The sequence below is a fragment of the Melozone crissalis genome, unplaced genomic scaffold, assembly GCF_028551555.1.
Source record: "Melozone crissalis strain CALT ecotype California unplaced genomic scaffold, PUWL_Pcris_2 ptg000033l_1, whole genome shotgun sequence".
Lineage (NCBI taxonomy): Eukaryota > Metazoa > Chordata > Aves > Passeriformes > Passerellidae > Melozone > Melozone crissalis.
The window spans coordinates 7,832,109-7,856,513 of NW_026535811.1; the positions used below are offsets into that span (position 1 = coordinate 7,832,109).

The 24,405-nt window shown below is 40.6% G+C and overlaps 1 protein-coding gene across 2 annotated transcripts in view; it reads right to left on the bottom strand.

The window, feature by feature from the left end:
* Window positions 1-516: 516 nt before the first annotated feature.
* The window catches only part of WNT7B (Wnt family member 7B), an 89,430-nt gene continuing 65,541 nt past the window's right edge, over window positions 517-24,405 (bottom strand). For both annotated transcript variants that reach the window (XM_054281981.1, XM_054281980.1), the window contains exons 3-4: window positions 13,021-13,292; window positions 517-1,282 (exon numbers count right to left, since the gene is read on the bottom strand). In XM_054281981.1, coding sequence (XP_054137956.1) covers window positions 803-1,282; window positions 13,021-13,292 — 752 coding nt within the window. In that variant the 3' untranslated portion in view covers window positions 517-802. The remainder of the gene's footprint in view (window positions 1,283-13,020; window positions 13,293-24,405) is intronic.

A 24,405-nucleotide genomic window follows, 5' to 3' on the forward strand; every position in this document is an offset into this window, starting at 1 on the left:
AACAGATCAGTAGCATTGAAGAACTTAGGCAGAACCAAATACAAAAGTCATACAGTCAGAGTTCCAATAAGTTTACATTTAGTACAGAATTAAGACATAGCTACCCGTTAGTGCTTAGAATTTTTCGATACTATTAAAACCATAAATAATTATTTTTAATGTTCATTCAAAGAGTTCCAGTGTCACTGGCAGCTGATGTAATTTTGTGAATGCTTGTTGGGATTTTATTCCAAACTGATAGTGGAGTATTTCTGACATACATTTTGCTCCCTACCTGTTGTTTTCTCTCTATCTGCTTTCTTAGAAATTTTGGTTTTTGCAGAGAGAACGCTGTGTTCTAGGCAGTGAAGATTTCATTTCCTTAAAAAAGTCTTTGTTTGCACAGGGTCAGACAGTTTTGTTGCTGCAAAATAGGAGAAAATGTCGTTTTCTTTTAATGTCATGGGAGCTGCAATGCAATCAGCTTCTCTGATATGTATAATTTAAAACACTAAGAGACCTCTACAACACCCAGATTGTAGTTTCAAAAAAAAAAAAATGAGAGAGAGAGACAGAAAGAAAGTTTCATGTGGTTGTCAACATCACCTTAATCCTGTTGCCCTTGTTTCCAAAGCAGTTACAACAGCCAGCCAGCCAAAATGCACCATCCTTAGAAGAATAGGTAGTTGTGGGGAGGGAGTGGTTGTTGTGGTGTTGGCTGGGGTTCTTTCCCCCAGGAGGATCAGATGTGCAAAACGATGCTGTCGTTGTTTGTTGTACTCCACTTTCCTCGCTCGCGGCTCTTTGCTCGCGCACGGCGCCGCTATTTGCAAGTGAACACCTCTGTCCTCTCGCTGCACGTGTTGCACTTGACAAAGCAGCACCAGTGGAATTTGCAATTGCACTGCCACACCTTGGTGTACTGGTGTGTGTTGTAGCCCCTGCCGCAGCACATCATGTCGCACCCGTCCGCGTTGGGAGAGGTGCGGTTGCACAGCCGTCCCTGGGTACCGACGCTCCCCGTGGAAGCGTCCTCCTCACAGTAGTTGGGTGACTTTTCAATGTACACTAAATCCGTTTCCATGGGTTTCTGGTAGCTCTTAATCTGCTTGATCTTCAGGAAGGTTGGCTGCCTCAGTCTACTGGCTCTTACCACCTCCACTTGCACTGCGGCGTTGTATTTCTCTTTCAAAATATATCCAATCTCTCTGAATTTAGGGAGCGTGGTCCAGCAGGTCTTGGTTGTGCAGGAACCTGAAACTCCATGACACTTGCACTCCAATTTCATTCTTTCTTCGAGAACCTATGTGTACAGACGTTTGCATATTGTTACTGCAGGAAAATAATGTCGCAAGCCTGCCTGAACCTCAGTCTGTTTAGTTCATATGAATATTCGTTACTGCTGGTTGAAATTTTTCAAATGCTTCTAATTATGCTTTATAATGCTTATATATGCTTTAAAATGCTTATAAATCTTCTCACCTCCCAGCACAATGCTCATAACATTTTGTTTCAAGTGGCACCTGGTTGGAAATACAGTGTTTTGTCTTTTTTTGGGGAAAACATTTCCATTCTTTTTCCAAATGCTGGAGAATATTTACTTACGTTTTAGGAGACATATCTTTAGAGCCACAGGGGACTTCACATTTTTTTCAAATCATTTTCATTTTGAAAACAGAAAACAAGAATGGGTTTAGGGGTTAAGTGGTATAAGATTCAAAATATTTAATTGCTTTAAGTAATGATGAAAGAATGCTTAAGAAGAACAGTATCTACTGTGTGACTGAACAAGCCTACATGCAGAGAGCTGTAAACTAGATGATCTCTAAGGTCACCTACAACCCAAACCATTTTATGATCCTATATTCACTGCACAATTAAAGATTTTTCCTATGTACCTATAGCAACACCACCAGTGGTAAACTTACCAACTATTCCACACACAGAATGTCCCATCCCCTTAAAAAGCAGCACTTATTTTTGCAGTATTTAGTCCAACTATTCAGCAAACAATCAGCCACAGATACATTATTTTTCCACCAGGGCAATGATAACACAGCATTAGAGGGAAAAAAATTCACTGAAGGAGTGAAAGCAATGCATTTCTCTTCTCTCCTGCTCAACGGAGTACTGTTAACCATGAGACAAGAGAAATGCATTGCTGTTGTAGAGGAGGTTCAGCCAGAGGGATTTAATTCAGAGTCAGAGGAGACACAAACTTGAGGGTGGCAGCTCAGATTGATGCCCCATTGCCACACTGCTGTTTCTGCTGCAGCCCAGCCGTGCCACGCCCAGCACATCCCTCCTTCCCAGGTGTCCTAGGTTGACTATATGATGCTTTTATCCCCAATTGTCTTGTTCTGTGCTAAATAATAAGTTTTGCACCTTTAAGACTTGTTCCAGAGAGTGAAGGGGCCAGAGAAGAAGCACACAGATTGTTTTCAGACACTGCACTCGCTCCTCCACATCCCTGCCCCTGGACTGTGCTGTCTGTGGATGGACAGACAGTGGGACAGGGTTCTCCTTTGCTTTTAGTTTTAGCTAGCTGAGGCAAAGAACTTCCCTGGACTGTGGTTTTTTCCTTTTTCCCTTTTCCTTGGACCTGTTCAACCCTGCTCTGGACAGAACACCCAGCAGAGCACCGGCAGCTCCAGCTGTGGGCACCGGGCCGGGCCTGGGCTGTGGCATTTCCAGCACTGGAGGGACTGACAGAGACTGAGTGACAAGAGACTGAGTGAGCTGAACTGCAACTGGGGGAGGGGACTTTCTGAGTTTGTCATCTCTTTTGGAGCAGCAAGGGGTTTATTCATTAAGTTTTATTGTTTAATAAACGGGTTTTTTCCACTTTTCTCCAAGGAGGTATTTTCTCCCACACCAGTTGTGGGGAGGGGCCGATTGAATCTGCTTTCCTAGAGGAGCCCCTCTGGGGGTTCTCTCCCAAATTTGCCCTGAACCAGGACACTGGGCCAGGTTGTGCAGGGGGAAGGCAGCAGCATCCTCCCGCCCCGTGTGTGCAGCAGGGGGAAGGCAGCCCCAAGGAAGCGCCTCTCTGTTTTCCTGCCCTTGCGTTACCACTTAAGGCTGACCATAATTACACCCACAGTCATCATTAGCTTATGAAAATCAGGGCCTAAGAACAAAGCAGGCCGATCTTTCCCCTTCGCAACGGGATGCTAACAAAGAAACATGAGCCAGGGAGCTTGTCTGGAAGCATTACTGATGCTGCAGACCATCTCCTGTAGCGGTTTCGCTGCAGATCCCAGAACATGACTGAAATGGGCAAGGGATAAAAGGGCCGAAATCTGAGTACAATGGCATAATGAAGTAGGAGGGAGTAAAAAATGCTTACTGCTTCAGAAACTGGCCTTAAAATAAAAGCTGTACAGATCTGGTTATCCCTGCAAATAGAGGGCACCCTCCTGAGTTGTTTGAGTTTCACTTAAATTGTATGGTTTGTTTTTTCCCAAATTTCTGGGGTTTCAGTATTAAAGAGAATATTTGGATTTGATTCTCCCTTACCAACATATGGTAGCAAATACGAGATAGCTGAGCAACCTATGCATGAATCATAAAACATCCTGAGCTGGAAGGGGCTCTTCAAGTCCAGCTCAGGACAATTCCAAAATCCCACCCTGTGCATCCCTGAGAGCATTTTCCAAACACTTCTGGCAGCCTTGGGGCCGTGACCATTCCCTGGGGAGCCTGACAGTGCCTGAACAGGAGGAAGAACCTTTCCCTGATCTCCAGCCTGACCCTGCCCTGACCCAGCTCCAGCCATTCCCAGCTCCTGTCCCTGGTCCCAGAGAGCAGAGCTCAGGGCCTGCCCCTCCTGTTCCCCTCAGGAGGAGCTGCAGCCCCTGCTGAGGTCTGACCTCAGCCTGGTCATACCTTAGACCTTCTGGAATCACAGGCTTTACCAGGGTGAAAGTCAAGTTATCCTATCAGGGGCAGAAAAGATGTTTCCCAGGAAGGGAAACTGAGTTGGGGAAGAAATTCCTATAGCTGCAACTGCTCTAAGAGAAGAAAATCAGCAAGGCTGTGAGGAGCTGGGTTTTTTGTAGACACTGGAATGCACTGCATCACCTTCCTGTCTCACATACTGACAGAAGAGAAAACTTGCCACCTTCTTCTGCAGCAGCAGCAGCATTTCAGTGGCAGTGAGGAGATGGATGCACTGTGACACACTCTGGGGTCTTTTAGGGGTCTCCAGGGTCTCCTCTGTATCCATTTCTGGCCTATGGAGAAGGTCTTTCTCCAAAGACCCCTAAGAAAGATTTCAATCCCGTTGCATAAATCTGGGTTCAAATAATCTATTGATATTTAGACGTGTTTGTATATATATATAGGTATTAAAACATGCTTAGAAGTTGTGCTCGACATGAAGCTGTGCTGAAAAATGTTTGGTTTTGTTGAAACCAACCCATTCCTACAGCTTTCTCAACATGCAGCTGTAAGAACTGCAGCAAAATCCATGACAAGAGATGGATGGATGCAACTTTTACACCTCCAGCAAAGAGCACAAGGATCTGAGGATTTCCAGGAAAGCACTGACAATGGGATCTGTCTGTCATTCTTGAGTTGTACTCCTCCCTGAGCAGTAAATATTGCTGAAGGGTCCATATTTTGTCATGCCCTACATATGTTTCTGGAGTCTACATTTTGGTTGAAAAAGCCAAGTCAGTAACTTGCTAAGAGTGGGAGGAGGTGAAGTTCATGAGTTCTCCTTATTCTTCTGTGACTTCAACACTGTCCCAAGGTGCCTCTGATGTCCTTCCCTGATACACTAGAAAGTGTCATTGATCCTGAAAGACAGACATCATCCATTTTGGTGTCCTGGGTGACATCTTTGGAAATGTATATTTTAATTTTATGGCTATATCTATATCTATATCTATATCTATGCCTGTCTGTATAATAATTGTTTGCCTGTGTGTATTTGGTTGAGATGCTGATGTTTATGTACATTATTACATACATTATATATATTATTTATAGACACTACGTCACAGCCTCTATAGTACAATTTCCAGCAACTTTATCCTAAGTCTTGATAAAAATATCAAGACTTTTTTTTTTTTTTTTTTTTGCTTTTTTTGCTTGAAGGTCCAGTTTTGTGATTCATTTTGGTGAGCAGAAACCTGATTTCACTGCTGTGTTTTTTCAAAGATTCCCACTATTTTTGAAGGTGGGAGGATTTGCAAATGAAAGCCATGCAGGCTCAAAAAAATCAGAAGTTTCAAAAAGTATTAATTCATGCTCCTGAGGCCAATCTTGCAGGTTTTTTAAATTTTTTTGGAGGCTTCTCTCATGAATGTGGAATGCTTGGGGTTACAACTCTGAGCAGAGGCCCAATCATCAGGTAGTTAAATTCCTGAATGCTATAATTTGTGTGCCCACAGTCAGCTGTGGGTATAAAATTGTGCCCAAAGACTTGGAGGTTCAGGGAATACAAGGCCCAACCTAAGCAGATTCTGAGCAGCATTTTTTCCCCTCTTTCCATCCAGAGTGCCCTTCCTTGCTGACAGGCCAGCATGTTCTGGCCCTCCAGAGGAATTTATTTCTCTCTGTGTGGTGCCTTGAGCAGCTTCCCACTAGCCAGGGAGGTGCCATGGGACCTGGAAAAGGTGGCTGGATCTGACCCTGTTTGCTCAATGCTCTGAATGAAGAGTAACTAACATTTGGCTTCCTAAAAGTCCCTCCAGCTCAGCTTTCCTGAGGAAAATTCCCATCAAAGCTCTGACCCTGAGCCCTGAAGGTACTTATTCACTCAAATCTAAGACACTGTGCCAAGCTAGGTGCTTAATTAAAGATTGAAAATCATTAGCTCCAATGAGCCACTCTCTCAGCAGTTTCATTTGTCATATGTCAGTGCCTGATATCTAATCTTGAATGGTTTACAGCAACATCTACCTCCCAAAGAGGAAATTCCCATCGTTGGGCTGCGCTGCCTCAGATTAATCATAGGAACATTTCTCAGGTCCCTTTTCCACATCCCACCCCAGTATGATCTTGCCAAGTAAAATTTTCTAACTACTGCTACTTTGTTAAATGAATTGTGAAATAGAATGCTAAAGCTTTCTTAATCCCACATTTTTTATACCTATACAAATCATACATTTAAAATGCAATTTGAGGGCTGCCTGCTGCCAGTTAAGTAGAAAAAGACTTGTGAAGACCAAAATGAAACAAAATTATATGCATTAAAAGAAATTCACTTTTTCAAGTTTCATATCTAGACCCAACTGCATAACATCAGAACATCAGATACAGTTTCTGTACATAGTAAAAATCCTATTTGAATAAAAACTATAAATTATATATATATATATATATATATATATATATGTATAAATAAATAAATAAATATATAAATAATAGTACATATATGTATGTAAAAACAATAGTTACATACAAATACAACACAATTATGTGCAATAAAAGAAATTCACCTTTTCAAGTTCCATATCTAGACTCAACTGCATAACACCAGATACAGATATATATATATATATAGATATAGATATAGATATATAGATATATAGATATATAGATATATATATAAAAAAACAATAGTTACATTTTGTGTGTGCACGTGTTTTGGCTTACCTCTGCTGGTTTTTGTTTTCCTTAAGGGAAATGCACATTGTTGGACCAAGTGTTGAATGTAACAAAATCCATATAACTTTTTGACTGAAGCATCAAAAAGAAATAAAAGACTTGAGGAGTTTTGCCTCATCAAATATGCAAGTGATCAACTTTTGTTTTGGGTAATAACTACCAAATTCTGGTCACAAGATGTCACCACTTCTTTGGTGTTCATGCAGCTGCAGCCAGGAGAGCTGATGGCTTGCTACTGTTCTAATACAAATGTCCTGAAATTATTCTTTGTTAACAGCAGATCACAGAGCCCAAAATTGAGCAGTTCATGGTGTGTCTCCTTGGGTTGTGTTCCTTTCCTGCGAAGAGGGAGCATGGAGCCAGCAGGAGAGGAATAAGGGCACTTCAGCTGCATGGCTTTCTTTCTGCTCCTCTGTGAAGCTGTTCCATCAAGCATCACAACAGAATTTATGTTCTGTGGGATGGGGAACTGAGTTACTGTGTTTATTCCTCTTGTCACATCCTTGCTTTCCTTGTTGTTTAGTTTAATGGGACCAGGGAGCCTCTGCTTTTCTGTCCAGACACAGCATGAACTGGATTTTCCCTGCCACTTGCCAGAGTGAGCAGGGCTGGGGACCATCAGGGGTGCCTGGGGGTATCAATTCACCTCTTCCCGCCCTCCACTTGCCTCTCTGTTCCATAAGTCCCCACTTAATGTGTTGAAAAACTGAGGAAAGCCCACTGCACTCCTTACACAAGTTCTCCTCTTGGCCACCAGGAAAATTAACCCAGCATTTTGGGACCTGCTGCCCATTTGAGGGATGTCCCTGCTGTTATGAGGATGAACAATAGCCTTAGCCATCAGTGTTTATTCTCTACTTTCTAGGAGAAGAGAAAATAAATTTTGAAGCAACAAACTGCTGCAATTGGTTAAAACATTCTGAATATTCTTAATAGAGTAAAATGTTGCAAAACTATTTCCTTCAGAAGTATCCTCCTCACCATCCCCAAATCGTGCTTGCAGTGTTCCACTCTGTTTTCTAAGGAATTTGTTGTAAACCTTAAAGGTAAAATATCACCTGAAATAGTTAAAAATATTTCACTGGTAGTTTTATTCTGTCAGGCAGAACAGATGTGTCAGGTTTGAGGTCGTGCAGTGATATTTCACTGGATGTTTGATACATGCCTTGCATGCATTACATGGTATGCATGGGCATGCACACTTCTTGAATAAAACCATTTAGCAAGTCCTAAAATATTTGGCTATTGCCCCCTCTAATTTTAAAGCAAATTGCTCAAAAAGCAGGGTAGTACCAGATGTAGCTGCTGGCAGTCTGTGTTAGGGTGTGTTTCTGGAAGAAAAAAATGAGCTAACAAATCCAGCCCAACTGGAAGCAGGAGATCTATCCTCATGAGATTTTAAACAAAAGCTTGCATACTCAGGACACATGGATAAGTCCTTAGTTATCCATCTAACATACCCAAGCTGTAACACCAAAATTTTTGAAATTAGATTTATGTAACTGACTGCAAATCACTTCAAGTGGGAAGATTGAAAATATGGCATGAAGCACAACTATTGAAAACTTTTCTTTTGTGAAAGAAAGGTTCTCACAAGGGATGTGTAGTGAAATAATTTGTCACTTTTAGAGAAAGAAACTTTCAGTAAATGATAGACCCGAGGCTGTAAAACCTGGAAAGTAACATTCTTTGCATCCCTGAAATGACTTAGGAAACAAAGTCACATTTTAAAGAATACTTTAGGCTTATAACAGCATAAAATTAGATGGCTTTCACGTTTGAAGCTGGGATTCAGCCTTCACTGTGACTTCAGAACATTTTATTCAGAGTCTTTTTCTGGGCATTGCTTCGTATCTTTACATCCTGTCAGGTGACAGTGTGGGCAGCCTGCAGCAAATTAGGCACTGTGCATCCTGCAGGAATGAGCTGACTAATTACAGTGCTTCACATGAAGTGAAGGGAGCAAACACTGTCTTATACAAAGTATGCACAGACCATCTACATAAATATGCATAAATATCCATAATTATGTGCACACACCATATATATTTATTTATATATTTATTTATATATTTATATTTATATTTATAAATGTTTATGTAAATATAATGTAATATAACATAACATTATATTATATTATATTATATTATATTATATTATATTATATTATAATTATAAATTTTGTATCTTTATATATGTATATATGTAATTAATGGTAATCAACAAATCACCTCATTAGCAGTTCTACAGCCAAGGGAAGTCAGCAAAAGAATCCCTTCCCAGTACCACAGGCCTATTGCACCAGAAACTATGAGAAAAAAAATGTCTTAGGTAGAAATGTTGTCCCAAATAATTGAAAAATCTCTTCTGAAGAGAGCCTGAATTATTTGTTTTTTCCCCACACTCTTATTGTTTCATATGTAAAATAAGCTGTTGTCATCTTCCCGGCATTCCAAAAAAAAAAAAAAAAAAAACAAAAAAAAAAAACAGCAGGAAAACCCCATTGGTGTAACAAAAGGAGTAAATATTGGGATGGTGTCAGGCAGAGCTGCTGGCAGTCAGAGTGATGGGTGTGTTTCTGGAAGGGCCAATTTCTCTCCACATAACCACAGTCACTGTCTGTTGTAAGAGCCTAATTGATTGATAAACTGTTAGAAACATTTCTACTCTTTGGTAAAAGCTGCAATCTGCTACCAATTTGTCAGTTTGTTCTTTTAACTCGCCCCATAAAAACAAACAGAAACCTCCATTTTTATAAATGAGATTTCCCGTGTGAGACAGTCATTGTTTTGAAACTTTCAACAAAAAGTTAAGCTTAATGATGTGTGTTCCCAGATGTTACTCTGAGTTCATTTATCCCAGTATAAAGATACTTATTTCTAAAAATACATGGTAGAAGGTTGTCTCATAAAACAGCATCAAAGCTGAATTGGTTTGTTGGTATTTAATTTTTCATTACTCTGTCAAAGTTTTGCCCACAGATCTCTCTGTAATCTTTCAGATTTGCAACAAAACGTTCTTTCAGTAACATTTGTCTTAGACTTACACTAGTCCTCCTTTGGGGGCTTGTTTTCATGTACCACACTTGTTCTTTCCATCCCAAATCACAGCAGATGTTTAGGAACTGACAGGGAATTTTGTTCCTCTGCTCTCTCACACCGTGCAGTGCTGCTTTGCCACCAAACATAAATCTTCCATCAGGAGAGTCTTGTGCCACCAGGAATCCCTGAGCATTTATTTATTCCAAATTACACCAATGACGAGATTATGATTTTTTTTTCACTGGCGCTTCCTATCGCAAATTTAGCAGAAGCTTTGCAAACCTGCCATTAGCTGAAACAATTCTTAGAAATTCAGTGCAGAGCCATAAAGGATGCAGTGTGGGGAAATTAGGGCATTCATTCATTCCGCAGTCATCAGAAATTCCCTGAGAAGCCTAAATGTCTTTTTTTTTTTTCCAATGAGATCATTTATTAGAGGGTTATATTGAACATCTCAACAGAAGTAAAAGACCTCCCCAAGACTGTTTTTCCCCTCATCTGTTTGCAAAGTTTGTGCAATTATTTTTACAGCATGCTGCTTGTTTCACAAAGAAGAATTCCTCTGGGCTCTGATTTTAGCAGCATTGAAGTACCAGCAGTGAAGGCCAGCTTTTGAGAGCATCGCAACAAAGGGAAATTATTAAAGCCACACTGCTGTACTTACAAACCCCACTGACACCCAGGTATGTGCGGCGCAAGTACTGGAAAAGGTGGAGAATGGGCAAGATTTCGGAGGGCACATGAGAAAGTCCTTGTGGTGGTATAAAAGAGCACTCAAATAATTGCTGGGGGGGCAAAACTGGTGGCCAGAGTCTTGATTAATGATCCCAGCAATGAACCTCTGGCCACGTGGGAGATGTTCAGTGGGGTCATCAAGGGCCTACCACTGACTTCAGAGCAAGTTGGAAACAATTGGATGTGCGGTTGGGAGCTTTTTGTGTCCTTTTTTCCTCATGTTTCTGACTTGGAAGGCTCTGAGATTCAAAAAGAAGACTAAAAGGAAGGTAGTATATTTGTTGGCTAAAAGTTGTTCTTCTTAGCTAACTCAAAAAGTCAATTTGGAATGACTAAAAAAGAGCTGCAGGCCTTACCATTACAGATGTGAATGCAGGGTATTTTAAATGGTGAAAAGTGCTGTGACATCTCTGTAGGAAACTACACCAAATCCTTTCAGTCATTCTTAGCTTTTGAAAGCAATATAATGAAACAGCTATGGGTATAAATAACTACTGAAAAATGCAACAGATTGTCCAGAGAGTCAGTCAGACTTGAATTCAAAATGTCTAATTTATACAAGCAGCAAATTATCTCAGAAGAACCAATATCACTAAATATTATTTGCTGTACAACTCTGAATATTCAATTAAAGGGAATATATATCATAACACCAACATTATTTCTAAACTTGACCCCCAAAACCATGTTTTATATTAGCACATTCCTCTGCATTTTATGGATTATACTTAAAAGCAAAAAACTACACCAAATCCTTTCAGTCATTCTTAGCTTTTGAAAGTAATACAATGAATTAATGAACAGCTATGGGTATAACTAACTGCTGAAAAATGCAGAAAAAGTTAATAAATTCCAAAATATTATTTCTATTTTTTAAAATGGGAAAAATATATTATTGGTATTGCAAACCTTTGTATTCCTTTCTTAAAATATGAAAGTGGTATCATTTGTTTTTTGCAAGAACATTTGAAAATAAATTTAGAATTGTTAAAAAAAATTATTTGCATGAATTCTGCTACCAGAAGTATCTGTAAAAACATACATTTATTTGGTTTGCTTATGTCCATCTGCTTATGAAATTCTGATGAAAAGTAAAATATAATGTGCTTCATAAGAATCAGCAATGTGGTCTGGTGGTTACTGGGCTGTATTTAGAATTGGGGGACCCATGATCAATGCCTGGTTCACATAATGAGCTCTTTCTGTCCTTGGGACTTCACTGTTTTCCATCTCAGTATCTCCTTTTGCTCTTTTGTCCCCCTTTCACATCTAGAGTGTGGCCTGTTCCAAGCAGGACCTGCCTCAGGATCTCCATGGGGGTGGCACACACACAGCACAGAGGATGCCACTTTAGGCAGGGATGGGAATGCATCTAGCAGTAATAAATCCTCCCTGGCAAGTTTAAGAGTTGACTTCCATCTTGTTTTGCCTCCAAACACAATTTGTGATGCTGAGCTGAAATTCCCAGCCTAAGTGAGGTGATCACACCTGGAGCTGATTTTCCAATGTCAATTGCTGAATGAAGTTCTTTCATATCTGTGGCAGCAATTTTTAGGAAAAAACACTGTGGCCCTCAAGGCTGTTTCAGTGTGAACCATCACTGAAGTACCCATGCTCTCTCTACACTTGAGATTATGCCTCTCTCACCACACTGGATTTATGTAGCATTTCCATCCCAGGGAACCCCTGCCCATACAAAACCCTCTGTTTCAGTGCATGGCCAATGCAACTGTGCTAGCAAACAAGATCCAGGCAGTAAAATAATTGCATTGTTTCTGTTACCACAGAATTCTACTCTCTCTGCCCAGTGCAGGACTGAAAGCACACATGGGTTTAGAGGAGGAAAATTCAGTCTTATTTTGGGGACTAGAGAAGAAGGTAGATTTTATTGGATTGCCATATTGGTATATTGGATTTTTCTGCAACACAGGGGTATAATCTCTCCTGAGGTAAGTATATATGATGCAGAAAGATTTGTTACACTTTTTAAAGGACAAGCTTTGACAGCTATGAGTATTGGTGAACACAAATCAGCATAGCTCCATGCATGATGTTTATTGTTACCATGAGAAGCAATTCAGTCATGGTTGTAGACAGGAAACTTCTTCTTCTGAAGCTCTTTGTAGTTACAAAGAGACAGTTGTGCATCTGCTAAGAAGTGCATTGTGTACTACTATGTGTATTTCACTAGAGCTGGGGTCAAATAAGTGATTTGGGGTTCACTGGAATAAATATCTGGAAGTGCTGTGGAAGTTGAGCAATGCAGTTCTGTCCCATCATAAGCCCAGACATCCCTTGTTAGATTTTTGCAAATTGGATGAAAAACAGTGATTTTCAGCTAAACAGATCCAGCAAGGTCCTCTCTGTTATCAGGGCTAGAAAGAAGGCTTAGGAAGCAGAAATTTTTACAGGAGTACCTGTAATTCATGGTACTATAGGTACCATATATACATGGCCAGCTCTGAGTAAAAAGAAACGGAGGAAAATGGTGAACAGATGGGTTGATGTGGGTGCGGGATAACATCAGAGAGAGGGGTGAGCTCTCAGAGAGAGGGGTGAGCTCTCAGGAAATGCCTCCTGCCACCAAGCCAGCCTCCCCCCCATCCTCCAGCACACAAGTTCCCATCCCTCATCCTTTCTGGAATACCTTTCTTCCAGCCTCATTGTTGTGCAAGTTCATCAGCCTCCGTGCATTCTTTTTGATTTCTCGGGCATCAACAAACCTCCGGGAGAACTCAATGCCGTATCTGATATCCGCAGAGCAGCCTCCCCACTTCCAGCCCTCCTCCTGGTTGTAGTAGCCCTGTTTCTCTCGGTCACAGCCACAATTGCTGAGGTTGCCCTGGCTGCAGGCGGCCGTGACAGCGTGCGCGACCCCGGCAGCGGTAATGGCATAGGTGAACGCGGCCTCCCTGCTTCCTGTGGAGAGAAGCCAAAAGCTGATGGGTTGGCAGAAAGGCAGCTGAAGAAAGCACACACACACACATCATCTACAGCAAGGGGGGTCAGGCAGCAACGTGAGGTGAGGAGGGGCATCATTCCTCAGGGTGGATTTCTCATCTTACGGAATTCCACGCGAGTTTGAGATGCTTGGCTCAGCTCGGGGCAAATTACCCCAGGTATGCAGGCATGGGATAGTCCCAGCAAACCCCTTCACCAGAGGGGAACTTGGCAGTGAATCTGCACAGTGCTGAGGTGAGGCCACAGGATTTGTTTTCACACTGTCTAGTCAGGTTTGCAAGCTTGAAGTTTATGTGTTTCAGATTAATAAAAAGTGAGTTGACAGCTACCCCTAAGCATTGGCACTGCATGGAAAAAGAGAACTGTTCAGATAACAACAAACAAACAAAAAATCCTAGGACACAAATGGGACTGATTATTAATCTAACTTTGGATGATTATTTATCTAACACTAATGGATGCTCCAGTAGCATCCATTACTGATGCTGAATGTAAAGTACTGCAAGAGAGACCTATAGAGACAAGAACTGGGTAGGTTTCATTTTCTTTAAAGGCAGATTCCCCCTTTCCCTTGCAGACCTCTCCTGTGCATTAGTTTTGTTGAAGTGACCCTTTCCCACTCCCACTCTGACCCAAACCTCTGCATTACCGTGGCTATTGAGCATACAAAGGGCACAGAAGTGCTGTGACAGCACTATTTTCTCTCCAGATTAGGTGAGATACTGTCCTGGAACCACAGACTTATTTTGAAATAATAGCTGGTTTAGAAAAGGAGTTCTTTTTTGGTTGTTTTGGGGGTTTTAGGGTGGGGTTTTTTTGGTGTTTTTTTTTTTTTTCTGTGATGCTGCTACTTGCAAAGGTTCCTGGTTGCCAATTCCATGCAACAGCTGTCGATAATGAGTGCATGAGGAGAGGTGAATAAGGTGAATATGAGGAGAGGTGAATAAGGCTCCTTTCTACACTGATTGCCTGAGGTGCCTGTGAGGTGCAAGGAGGCAGAATGGTGGCAGGGGAAGATGCAGCCCATCCCTGCTCTTGTGTGAGACCACTCTGTCACTGACTGCACACAGGGCTGGGTCGAGGTGTTTTGCTGCTGTTATTTATGACACTTCCACACAAGTTCCCTTCTCAATTCTTTCCCCATAAGTTCCCTTCTCATTGATTTCCTCAGTGCGTTTCTCTGGTAATAAACAGACAATCCTGTACTGCTGCAGGCAAAGAGTAACTGTAAAGAATTTGCAGAAAGTTGCTGAAATGCTCTAATGACCACACACAGAGCTCTAGCATCATTAGTGGATTTGGGAAGGGAAAAAAAAGAACAAATTTTTCAGAGGAGGAAAAAAAAATAAAACCAACTTAGAAGCTAGTTTTAATTTTTTAATTTTTGGATTCATAGATCTCATAATTATTCTGGAATGATAACTCCACAGTGTGGGGGGAATTTATATTTCTTATTTTCACAGTTAGCTTCCTGAAAGATTACACCATTGCCAGATATGAGGAAGATCCTGCAAGAAACAATCAGAAACGGAGGTTTGGCACCATTCGCTTGTTTCTCCAAAGAAATAAAAAATAAACTTTGGGTAGGGAAAAAAACAAAAGGGTTTTGTGTTGTTCAGCTCCCAAGAAGGTTGAGTTGGCATGTGCATTATTTGAGAAGATGGTGCAGTTGCAGGAGTGCCTCTGTTTCAGACCCAGCCGTGTTTTGTTGGGGTGTACGATGTGTGCAGTCTGGTTCAGTGCTTCCCAAAAATGCTCTGCAGAACACTGGTGGTCCAGGAGGCCACGCTAAAGGGTTCACAGCTAACCCACAGAGCCATGTTAAACACTATTTTAAATAGTGTTTTCAATTAAAAGCTTGATGATAACGATACCTGGTGGTCTGTAAGAAATTTCTGAGGGTTTATAGCAATCCAAACCAGCTATGGGACCACTGTTCCAGCTCCTAGTGTGATCTTCACATGTTGATATTCACTCCTCTCCTCTCTGCCTGCCAGCTAAATTCAAATCTGGGACTCTTCTTTTAAAATTCTTAATTAAAATTATTAATGTGTCAAAAATTATAATGTGTTTACAATTATTAATGTGTTCTGTTGAGTTGCATGATTACTTTCTTTCTTCTTTTTTTAAAAAATTCTATTTCTAATCTATAAATGGAAATATTGGAAGTATGAGATGTAATAGAAGCTACATTTATAGATACAGTTGGCTTTTCTTCAGGATGAGGGTAAACAACAATGCAAAACCAGACCCAGGGAAATTTTTGGTCAGATACCTTTGAAGTATATCTAGAAAGGTTTATCAACAAGATGAAATTAATTCCTGTGAGGGAACACAGCAGCTGTGACCTACAGTTCAGGAGATCATTTACTCAGAGGTTTAGTGACAGTTGCTCATATTTTGTGTTTCAGCTCAATATATTCCCCATGTCTCCAGAGCACATGGTAAGACATTTTATTACAGCCACTGAGTCTGTGCCTGCTTTGTCAATTTTTACACGTTGCTCCCCTAGGTCAGTTTTATAAAATGAAAGAAACTCATGTCTTTATCTTCCTTTCCCTCTCCCTCATTCCCATTATACCCCTGACTATTATCAACAATAAAGGAAAATATCTTTCCTTTATCCATTTGAGAGCTAGCAGCAGTGATGGAATTTTCTCAAGTCATGGGATAATATCCAATGGAAACCAGACTGACTCTCTGAAGAGATTACTCTCCTGTTTCAATGCAGCTCTAAAATAAGAAGGTCTCAGAAATTAGCAAGTTAAGTTGTCCTGCTAAGAATTAAAGTTTTGTGGGTATTTTTAAACTAGAATAAGTTCTAAAACTTCTCTAGTGTTCCTGGACAGTTCACTAAGGTCCCAGGATCAGTGGAGTCTATCACAAACTGCTGATGGAGGAGGGAAGGGAACCTCTGTGCTCAAATAATATCTGCTGTACACAAAGATTTCATTAGCATGTCATCACTTGGAATCAGTTCTAAGCAACTCTTTGTCAGGCAGCTAAAACTATTTAAGTAATGATTGCTGTGATACCTTAATGGAGAACAATAATCTCATTTTACGGAATTTTTTGAGATTTCAAAAATATTCTTGGTCTGCAACAAAAAGGAGACAGGCCTTTCCAGAAATGTTCGTGAAATGAAGATATAAGTAGCAGCAGATTTGGGGTTTACCCAAATTTGGGACTGCATATTTCTTTTTCCAGTGAATATCCTGATTATCTAGTTATTTGGCACTGTATACACTCAGTTTCTTAGAGGAAAAAATCTTGTCTGACTTCCAAAGTTTTCTTTCACATAGACCAGAAAAATTCTGTTGAGATTTTTATTTTGGTGGAAAAGACACTGCTTTGGCTTTATTGCAACCCTTGGATTTGTCCATTTCTCTGTTAGAAATGCCTGCCTTGGTGTCAAAGATGTTGACAGTTCTGACTTTATTCCCAAAACATAGAAGGGATGTTTTTATGAGTATAACATGAACTAGTAACTATGTGATCTGATAACTGTCTAATCTAATAACTCCAAAGGGAGATTACTGCCAGTATTAATTAAAATTAAGCCTTTTTTCTTTGGTGAAGGTGCTCAAGGCCACTTCTAGCAATCTGCCAGGCTATCAGAGGAGTCTGTCATTTGCCAATCTGAGTTATTGCCATTTTCTTGAGTTTATTTGCATTCTAACAGAGAGCTATACTTTAAAAGTGTTCTAATAGCCAGCAATGCAGGCATTAGATTTTGGACCACTGATTCCTTAGCACTTGTCTTCTGGCTGATAGGCAGAGAGGAGCCTTTATCTGTCCTTGGAGCCATGGAGTAGCCTGTGTTTTACCCCTCTTTTAGATGTCATTTCTGGCTAAATTTAAGACTTCTAACTGAGCACTTAACTTAGCAGGGTTTGATGTGGAAATTCTGACAAGTTCCACAATTGCTGTAGTTTACCAGACTCCAACGTGCACAGATTCAGCAGAGGATTTCCAGCCTGGAGCCACAATCAGCTGAGAATCACATAGGATAAACACATATTCAATTATCCAGCTGTGAGCACAGGGTTAAAGATTGGACTGTTCCACAGCTGTTTGCAAGACATCTATTTTGTCAGAGTAATTAGATGAGAATTCTGCTATTGCACACATCATCCCTGAAATTACTCATGTCAGCAGCTGGATGAATCAGGCTGCCACTGAATGTCAGCCATTAGAACTGTAATTTATCTTGAAATATTTAACTGCACAACATACAGTGTTTGGCCAGCAGTTTCCTAGATCTTGCATCAGCAATGATAGAAGAAAGTAATGAACACTGTTATTAAACAAAACAAATTTTTCATGCACTTGCACAAGACACCAGATTGATTATATGACACAATACAACATAGGTCAATGGCAAAAAGAAATGAACCACAGAATAACTAATTTTTTTTTTTTTTTGACAAACCTACCCTTTTTAACAAGTCTGGTAAGATGATGACAGATTGAGTCATTTTTTATGGCAAAAGACAATAGATACATCTGGATGAGTAAACTACAACTCAGACAACAGCACCCTAAGTAGTGTTGGATGAAGACTTTTACAGACAAGTTTATTTCCTTTGTAATTTTGTATTTTATTCAACACACATATTAACAATTGTCAAGGAAAATAGTGCAGGCTCTTCATTTTGGGTTTGATCCTAGGGCAGTAAAGTCAGAGGGAGTTTTCTCACTGTCTGGAGCAGACCCTTTATTTGCATTTTCAGTGTAATTAACTTTGAGCTTCTTGGTTTATAAAAGCAGGGACTAATTTAATTTAATTTAATTTCTCTGTCCCTCTAGCTTTCTGTACCCAGAGCTACATGTCAGAACTAAAGGCTACTGAAACCACTTGGTGCAGGCAGAAAAATTAAGGCAGAGGAGCAGAAAACCCAGGAGGGTCTCTGCTCTGTCAACCCTGACATAGGCTAATAAGACAGATGTTCCTCACAACAGCTTTTATTGTTGAACAATCTTAATTGTTCCTGTTCTTAATGATCTTCAGTAGAGGAGGTTTCAGGGTCTAGTCCAACTCCTTAGGACCCCTCCTGGTATGCATTTCACTAATATTAACCTGAAACTTCTTTCTGAGTGCAAACCCACTGCTTCTTTCTCTAGAGCTGCCACAAACAGATTATTCTCCCCTCCAGCAGCAGCCTTGAAATGTGCAAAGACTTCCACCCCTTCCCAGATGTGCTGCACCATCAGTTCTTGCCCAGCATCCCCAAGGGCTCTGCCCCTTGCCCTGCTCTCCCAGCTGGCTGATGGAGCTGCAGTGCTGGAGATGTGGCAGGGTGCCCCAGCTGGGGTTAAAGCAGAAGGAGCCCTTCATGTGCCTTGTGTGCTGGAGTCCTGTTGGTTCCTGCCAGCATTCCTCGTCTCACAGCAGCAGGACGCTTTTGACTCTTACTCAGTTTGCAGCTGTCCTCTGTGCAGCTGCTCTGCCACCAGATGTTTCTCATCTTGCATTTGTGCAGATGATCATTCCCATGTACAGATCTTTGCCTTCCTGGTTTGCCTCCTCTTTCCTTGCTTTAAGGCTTTTTGCCCTCTTTTCTGGATCACTTATCCATGATCATGTTCAATTTTGATCCAAACTTCCTCCAGCTTCCTTGTAGTCCTTCCCAACAAAATATAATTCACAAATTCAATGTGCACATTCTCTTGCAAATGCAATGTCCATATTCTCTTGGTCAAGTCAAGAGTATAATCCTGACTGGTACCAGCTCCAGCACAGGTCACAAGAAACGCAGTCAGCACACCTTTCCATTTTAATAAATACCCTCCAAGATATTTCCAGATGGTCTGTAAGCAACTGGCAAGTTCTTATTTTTCTTATGTGAATGTCATATAAAGTAGGGTCAAAAGCTCCCTTTAAGTCCAAGTTGAATGGTATAAACTACTTCTGCTCTGCCTCTGAGGCCCTGGGTGGCCCAAGAAGGAAGGAATTTAGTTTGGTTTAATGTGATTTGTTCTTGACATTTCCTGGTTGACTCTTACACATGTCCCTGTTCTTAGTTATGAGCTTACAAATGGAAGTTTGTTCCCATATTTTTTCATTTACTGAAGTTAATCTGATTGGTCCTACAATTCCTTTCTTTTAGGTTTTTGGTGGATTTGCTTTGGTTTTTGTTTTTTTTTATAACAAAGGCCACACATTTGTCTTTTTGATTCTTCCTAATTAGAGCTCTCCACTAGTTTTCAGCACTGGTGGCTGCAAGGACAACCACTCACTCCATTAAATGTTCTGAGATGAGGGACATCTAACTGGAAAGCAATCAACACGGACAAATTCTGCTCTCTAAAGCTCAGAGGGTTCCTCTGTTGATGGTGAAAGTTTATAACACCTCATCATTCACCTGCTTAGGGAAGTCTGAGGCAAGAAGTGCTTGGACTTCTTCATATTATCCTTGGTTTGTACTCTCCTCTGGAGTCCACTCCACTGGGCAGTGGATCAGCCTTTGTTCTACTCACTGACAAATTATTGCTAACTCATTGATTTCTGTGTAGCCTCCTGTAAAAAAAAAATAAGTTATAACCATCCATATAACCATCCATGTTTGTGAGGTTCCTTTGAAGCACCTGTGCTCAGAAGTGTTCCTGAACAATGAATGTGGTGCTGGCTGAATGTCCCAGGACTTTCAGGGATGGAACCTGCTGATGGTCATGTTCAGCAATGTTCTCTTTACAGTGCTCATTCATTTCACTTTTCCTCATTAAACCCCTTATTTTATACTACAGTCTAATTAAAATAATCTTGCTTAATTTTGTTTCATCCATACAGGTCTGTGTAGTTGAACTAGAGCTAGAGCAGGGCTGATTACAGCAGCTTCTTCCTAGGCCATCTGTGGTATCTATTTTCAATTACACATGGCCAGGACAGAGAAAATTGCAGATCTCAAGGCTGAGCATGTGTAGTGATATGACATAATGGTTTATTTACAGATCCTTCTCTTACTCAGCATTTTTCATCTCCAGGCTCCCACTAAGTTTTTATGACTGAAGGTGCCAGGATCTTGGCCATCAGCTTAGAATTGCTCTGTCAACTGGATTCTTTTCTGTTGCTCATGTGGGTTTGTCAAATCTTATTTTAGAAATGTGCTGTGCATGAGCCAGAATTATTTCACACTAGCCTTTTTGCAGCTTCTTGCTGTCACTCTTTATATATTTTGAAAGCATATCTATTAAAAAGAGATACTCTGCCTCTCCTTTTCACATTTTTTCAAACCTTTTTTGAATGTCATGGGTATTTTCTAAAGGCTTGGTGTTACTTTCCGCAGTGATTTCTGTAAGGAGTCTTCCAAGGATTTACAGGGATTTTAAAGTTAATTAACCCCCTAATTTATTCAGTTAAGTCCTGGCAACCTTAAACAATAGTCAGCATTTCTGTTCTAGTGAGCATAATTCTATTATGTTTTTTACTGTCTTTTGGCAACATGTCCCTTGGTGAAGTTTTCTGAGACAGTTTCTGTGAGGTTAGTGAGTTTGCTGTAATCTCTGAAAAGATCTTTAGCAGTGCCCAGAGAAATATGAAATTTTTGGGCTCTCTGCTGTAAAACTACATTTGCCATAACAAATATTTCTTACCAGCTCAGGCCTAAGAAGCATTCTCAGAGAAAATGGTGAAATTGAGTTTTTGGTCCCAAACCACCACCGCTGCTTATTTCTGTCTAAATGAGAACATGGTGCTGAGCACACATTTAAAGAGTGCAGGAGAGCATGGCCTGAGGAGCACAAGGAGGGAGTTCCCAGATGCTCTGTGCCTTTCAGAGGAGCCTCTGTGTGTCACACACGGCTGTGTTTCCACAAAGCTGCTGCTAATACTATCAAAGCAGCATGTGGGAAACAAGGGCTGGAGCAGAGGGATTGTCTCCTGCTTGTGCTCTCTTCTGGACCTGCTGGTGTCCCACTGTGGCGCTCAATGGTTCCCTGATGAATGTTTGGTGCCTTTTCTTTTCAGTGATGACAAGAGGTTTGATATGTCACAGTGTGTGGAAGCTCAGCTGGAGACAACTTGCAGTGTACTGGGGTTTGAAAAAGTTCTTTGCACCCCTAGCCAGAAAGCATGGAATCCTGAAGGCATCCCAGAGAAACTGTGCTCTGAAATGTACCAGTGTCCTTAAATTAAATGAGCCTGTGAGGAACCAGATGTGTTATACACTTCTATTCTATTCTATTCTATTCTATTCTATTCTATTCCATTCCATTCCATTCCATTCCAATCTCATCCTTTCCTTTCCTTTCCTTTCTCATCTATTCTATTCTATTCTCATCTATTCTAGTCTATTCTATTTGAATAATTCTACTGCCTCAACCTGTTCAAAACAGTTTTATGTAGGATTTGACAATGCATTACAGTCTCTCTTTTAAAGGGCATTTCACAGAGAAAAATAAGTCCAATAATTAGATAAAAGGGAAGGGAATCTATAACTAGGTGGGTACATATTTTATCTTTTTTTTTAGGTTTGCTTTTGATAGTATTCTTGCACTCTAATATGGCTTGTTAAAGGTTTCTGAGGTACCTGTGTGGGGCTCAGCAAGAAAAACATTGTCCACTTGGATTTAAGAAGTAGAAAAGAAGGAAAAAGCCAAGCAGAAAAGAAACCTCCACTCTGAACCTGAGAAGAAAACAGGACAGTGCTACCAATCACACTTTTAAAGTACATTTGCTTTCAAGTCAACTTCATGCTCTCTTTGAGGAGATACAAGAGCAGAGGAGGTGGCTACCATAACCCCTGAGATTTTCATGTGCACAGATTTTAGAGGCTTGAGCCTTTCATGAGTGGATCAGTTCAGAATGAATGCACTCAAGGTAGGATCCTACCAATCTAAATTATTCTGTAATTTTGTGACTGTATTTGATTTTGCTGTGGATCCCATTTCACAAATTTCACTATCTGTCTATATTCCTTCTAATCTACTCATGAGTATCAAAAATCCACTACCATGCAGCATCAGACCTTCTCAGTGGACTTTCTGCTGGGTCAGTATTTTAATTAATTTAAATAATCTCAGTGATCTGACATAATTGCACTGTGTTGAAGAGCACCTCTATAAAAATAAACCTGCATTGCCATTTGCATCAAACCATCTTTTCCTCTACTACCTTATGTCATTTCTAGCCCAGATAACGAATCCCCAGGGGCAGTGGTCATGTCTGTATTCTTTTTTAAATCACTGTGCATATCTGTCCTTTGCTGTAGGGACATGTTAAATAATCCTCTAAAGGGTCCACTGAATTATGGGTTGTTGTAAGCACCAAACTCCTACATCTGGGCATGCCAGAGTGTCTGTGGATGGGTTTCTGTATATTCTGCAGATAAAATTTCTGATCTTGCTTCCTGAGATAGTTTAGTTAAATCATGAATATTACCTGAATGTTCTGTGCAGAGCCTATGAATAGGTCAATGCCACTTTGCCAGAATTGTTGAATTACAAATATCTGAGCGATACCTAGATGAAATTGGCGTTAGACACAAACCTGTTTCTGCAAGAGGCAGTCCTTGCCTTAAGGAGACACATCTTTCAGCTGGAGAGGGCAAGAGAAGGGAGAGATAATTACCTCTCTTTCACAGAGGCATGAGGAGGGTAAGGTATGTATCCAGAGGACAGAAGGACCTGCTCTTGCTGGATTCTTTTTGTGAGGAGATAGCAGTAATTCAGTTGGAATCTTCTCAAGCGACAATTGAAATACAAATTCAAGCCAGGGAGAATGTCCATGGAGGAGCAGTAGTTATGGGACTGGGAGTCCTCTGCTCTGCTCCTCCACTGCTCAATAAAATATTGACCTGCACATCTACTGGCAGAGACACAGAGGGATCTGACACAGCAATGCTCAGCATCCCAGTGCCTGCCAGAGAAAGCCATGGCTGTAGGAGTCCACTCCTCACATTCCCACTCACACACATCCTCACACGCCGTACCTTCTTGGCTTGGATCCACATCCTGCCTTTACTTTTAATTTGGAAAAAAATAACTGACCAAAAACCACCTAATATGTCTTCCCAGAAGAATTTCTGAGGTTCTATTTGTTCTGTTTCAGAGAGATACCAAGGGATTCCACATCCCCATTTGGAACTGACATTTTTGACTACTAGTGAGATAGGTGCAACCTCAAGCTGGATATTTTGGATATTTTGCTTGTCAGCATAGACTTTTTTCTTGTACTCAATTTTTATGTTAACCCACACAAATGTTTGAGAGGGATGGATGGATGGATGGATGGATGGATGGATGGATGGATGGATGGATAGACAGATAGATAGATAGATAGATAGATAGATAGATAGATAGATAGGAAGAAAGAAATCAATGTAGAAACCTCCTTTTGGGAGCACATACAAAGCAAGGGTAGCCCAGGACATTTATCAAATATGAGATACTGCTTTCAGACTAATGTGTATGGGATACAAAATAATTTACATCTATAGGGAGCTAATCACCCAGAGCTAAATCTGCAACAGGGTGTTGGCTCTAAAAGCCTGTCTTTCAGATGTTCTTCCACATAGCATTTTCCATGTGGCTGGCACAAAAATCCAGCCTCACCAAGAGCTGAGAGAGTTGGAAACCAAAAAAGTAAGGCTCCCAGAAGGTATCAAGCTGCATGGGGAAGCCCCGAAACTGGCAGCAGAAAATGCAGGGAAAGGGAGTCTAAACTTATCCCATCAGAGCTAAGCCAGATTTCCCTGCACAGTGAGTCTTTCCAACTTTGCTGGCAGCAATCATCTTAGTGTAATTGCTGGAGGGACATGGTGGTTTTAGAAAAGGAGAGCCCACCCTTAAAATATTCTGACTGGGGAAAAAAGATTCCTTTAAATGAAAAACAAGGAGATTCTTGCTTTCACTGATTAGAAAAAAAAAGATATTCTTCTGAACATAATTTCTTGTAGTGTATTTTTTAGGGTTTTTTTTCAGTATCATTTAACTTGGTTCTGTCAAGTACAGAAGTAGGATGAGTTTATATATAAAGTACTAATTCTATTTTGCCATGACATTTCTAAAGTAAGATTTATGAAGAGCAGCGGTATCTTTCATTAAACTGAATCGCATACAATAGGCATCTATG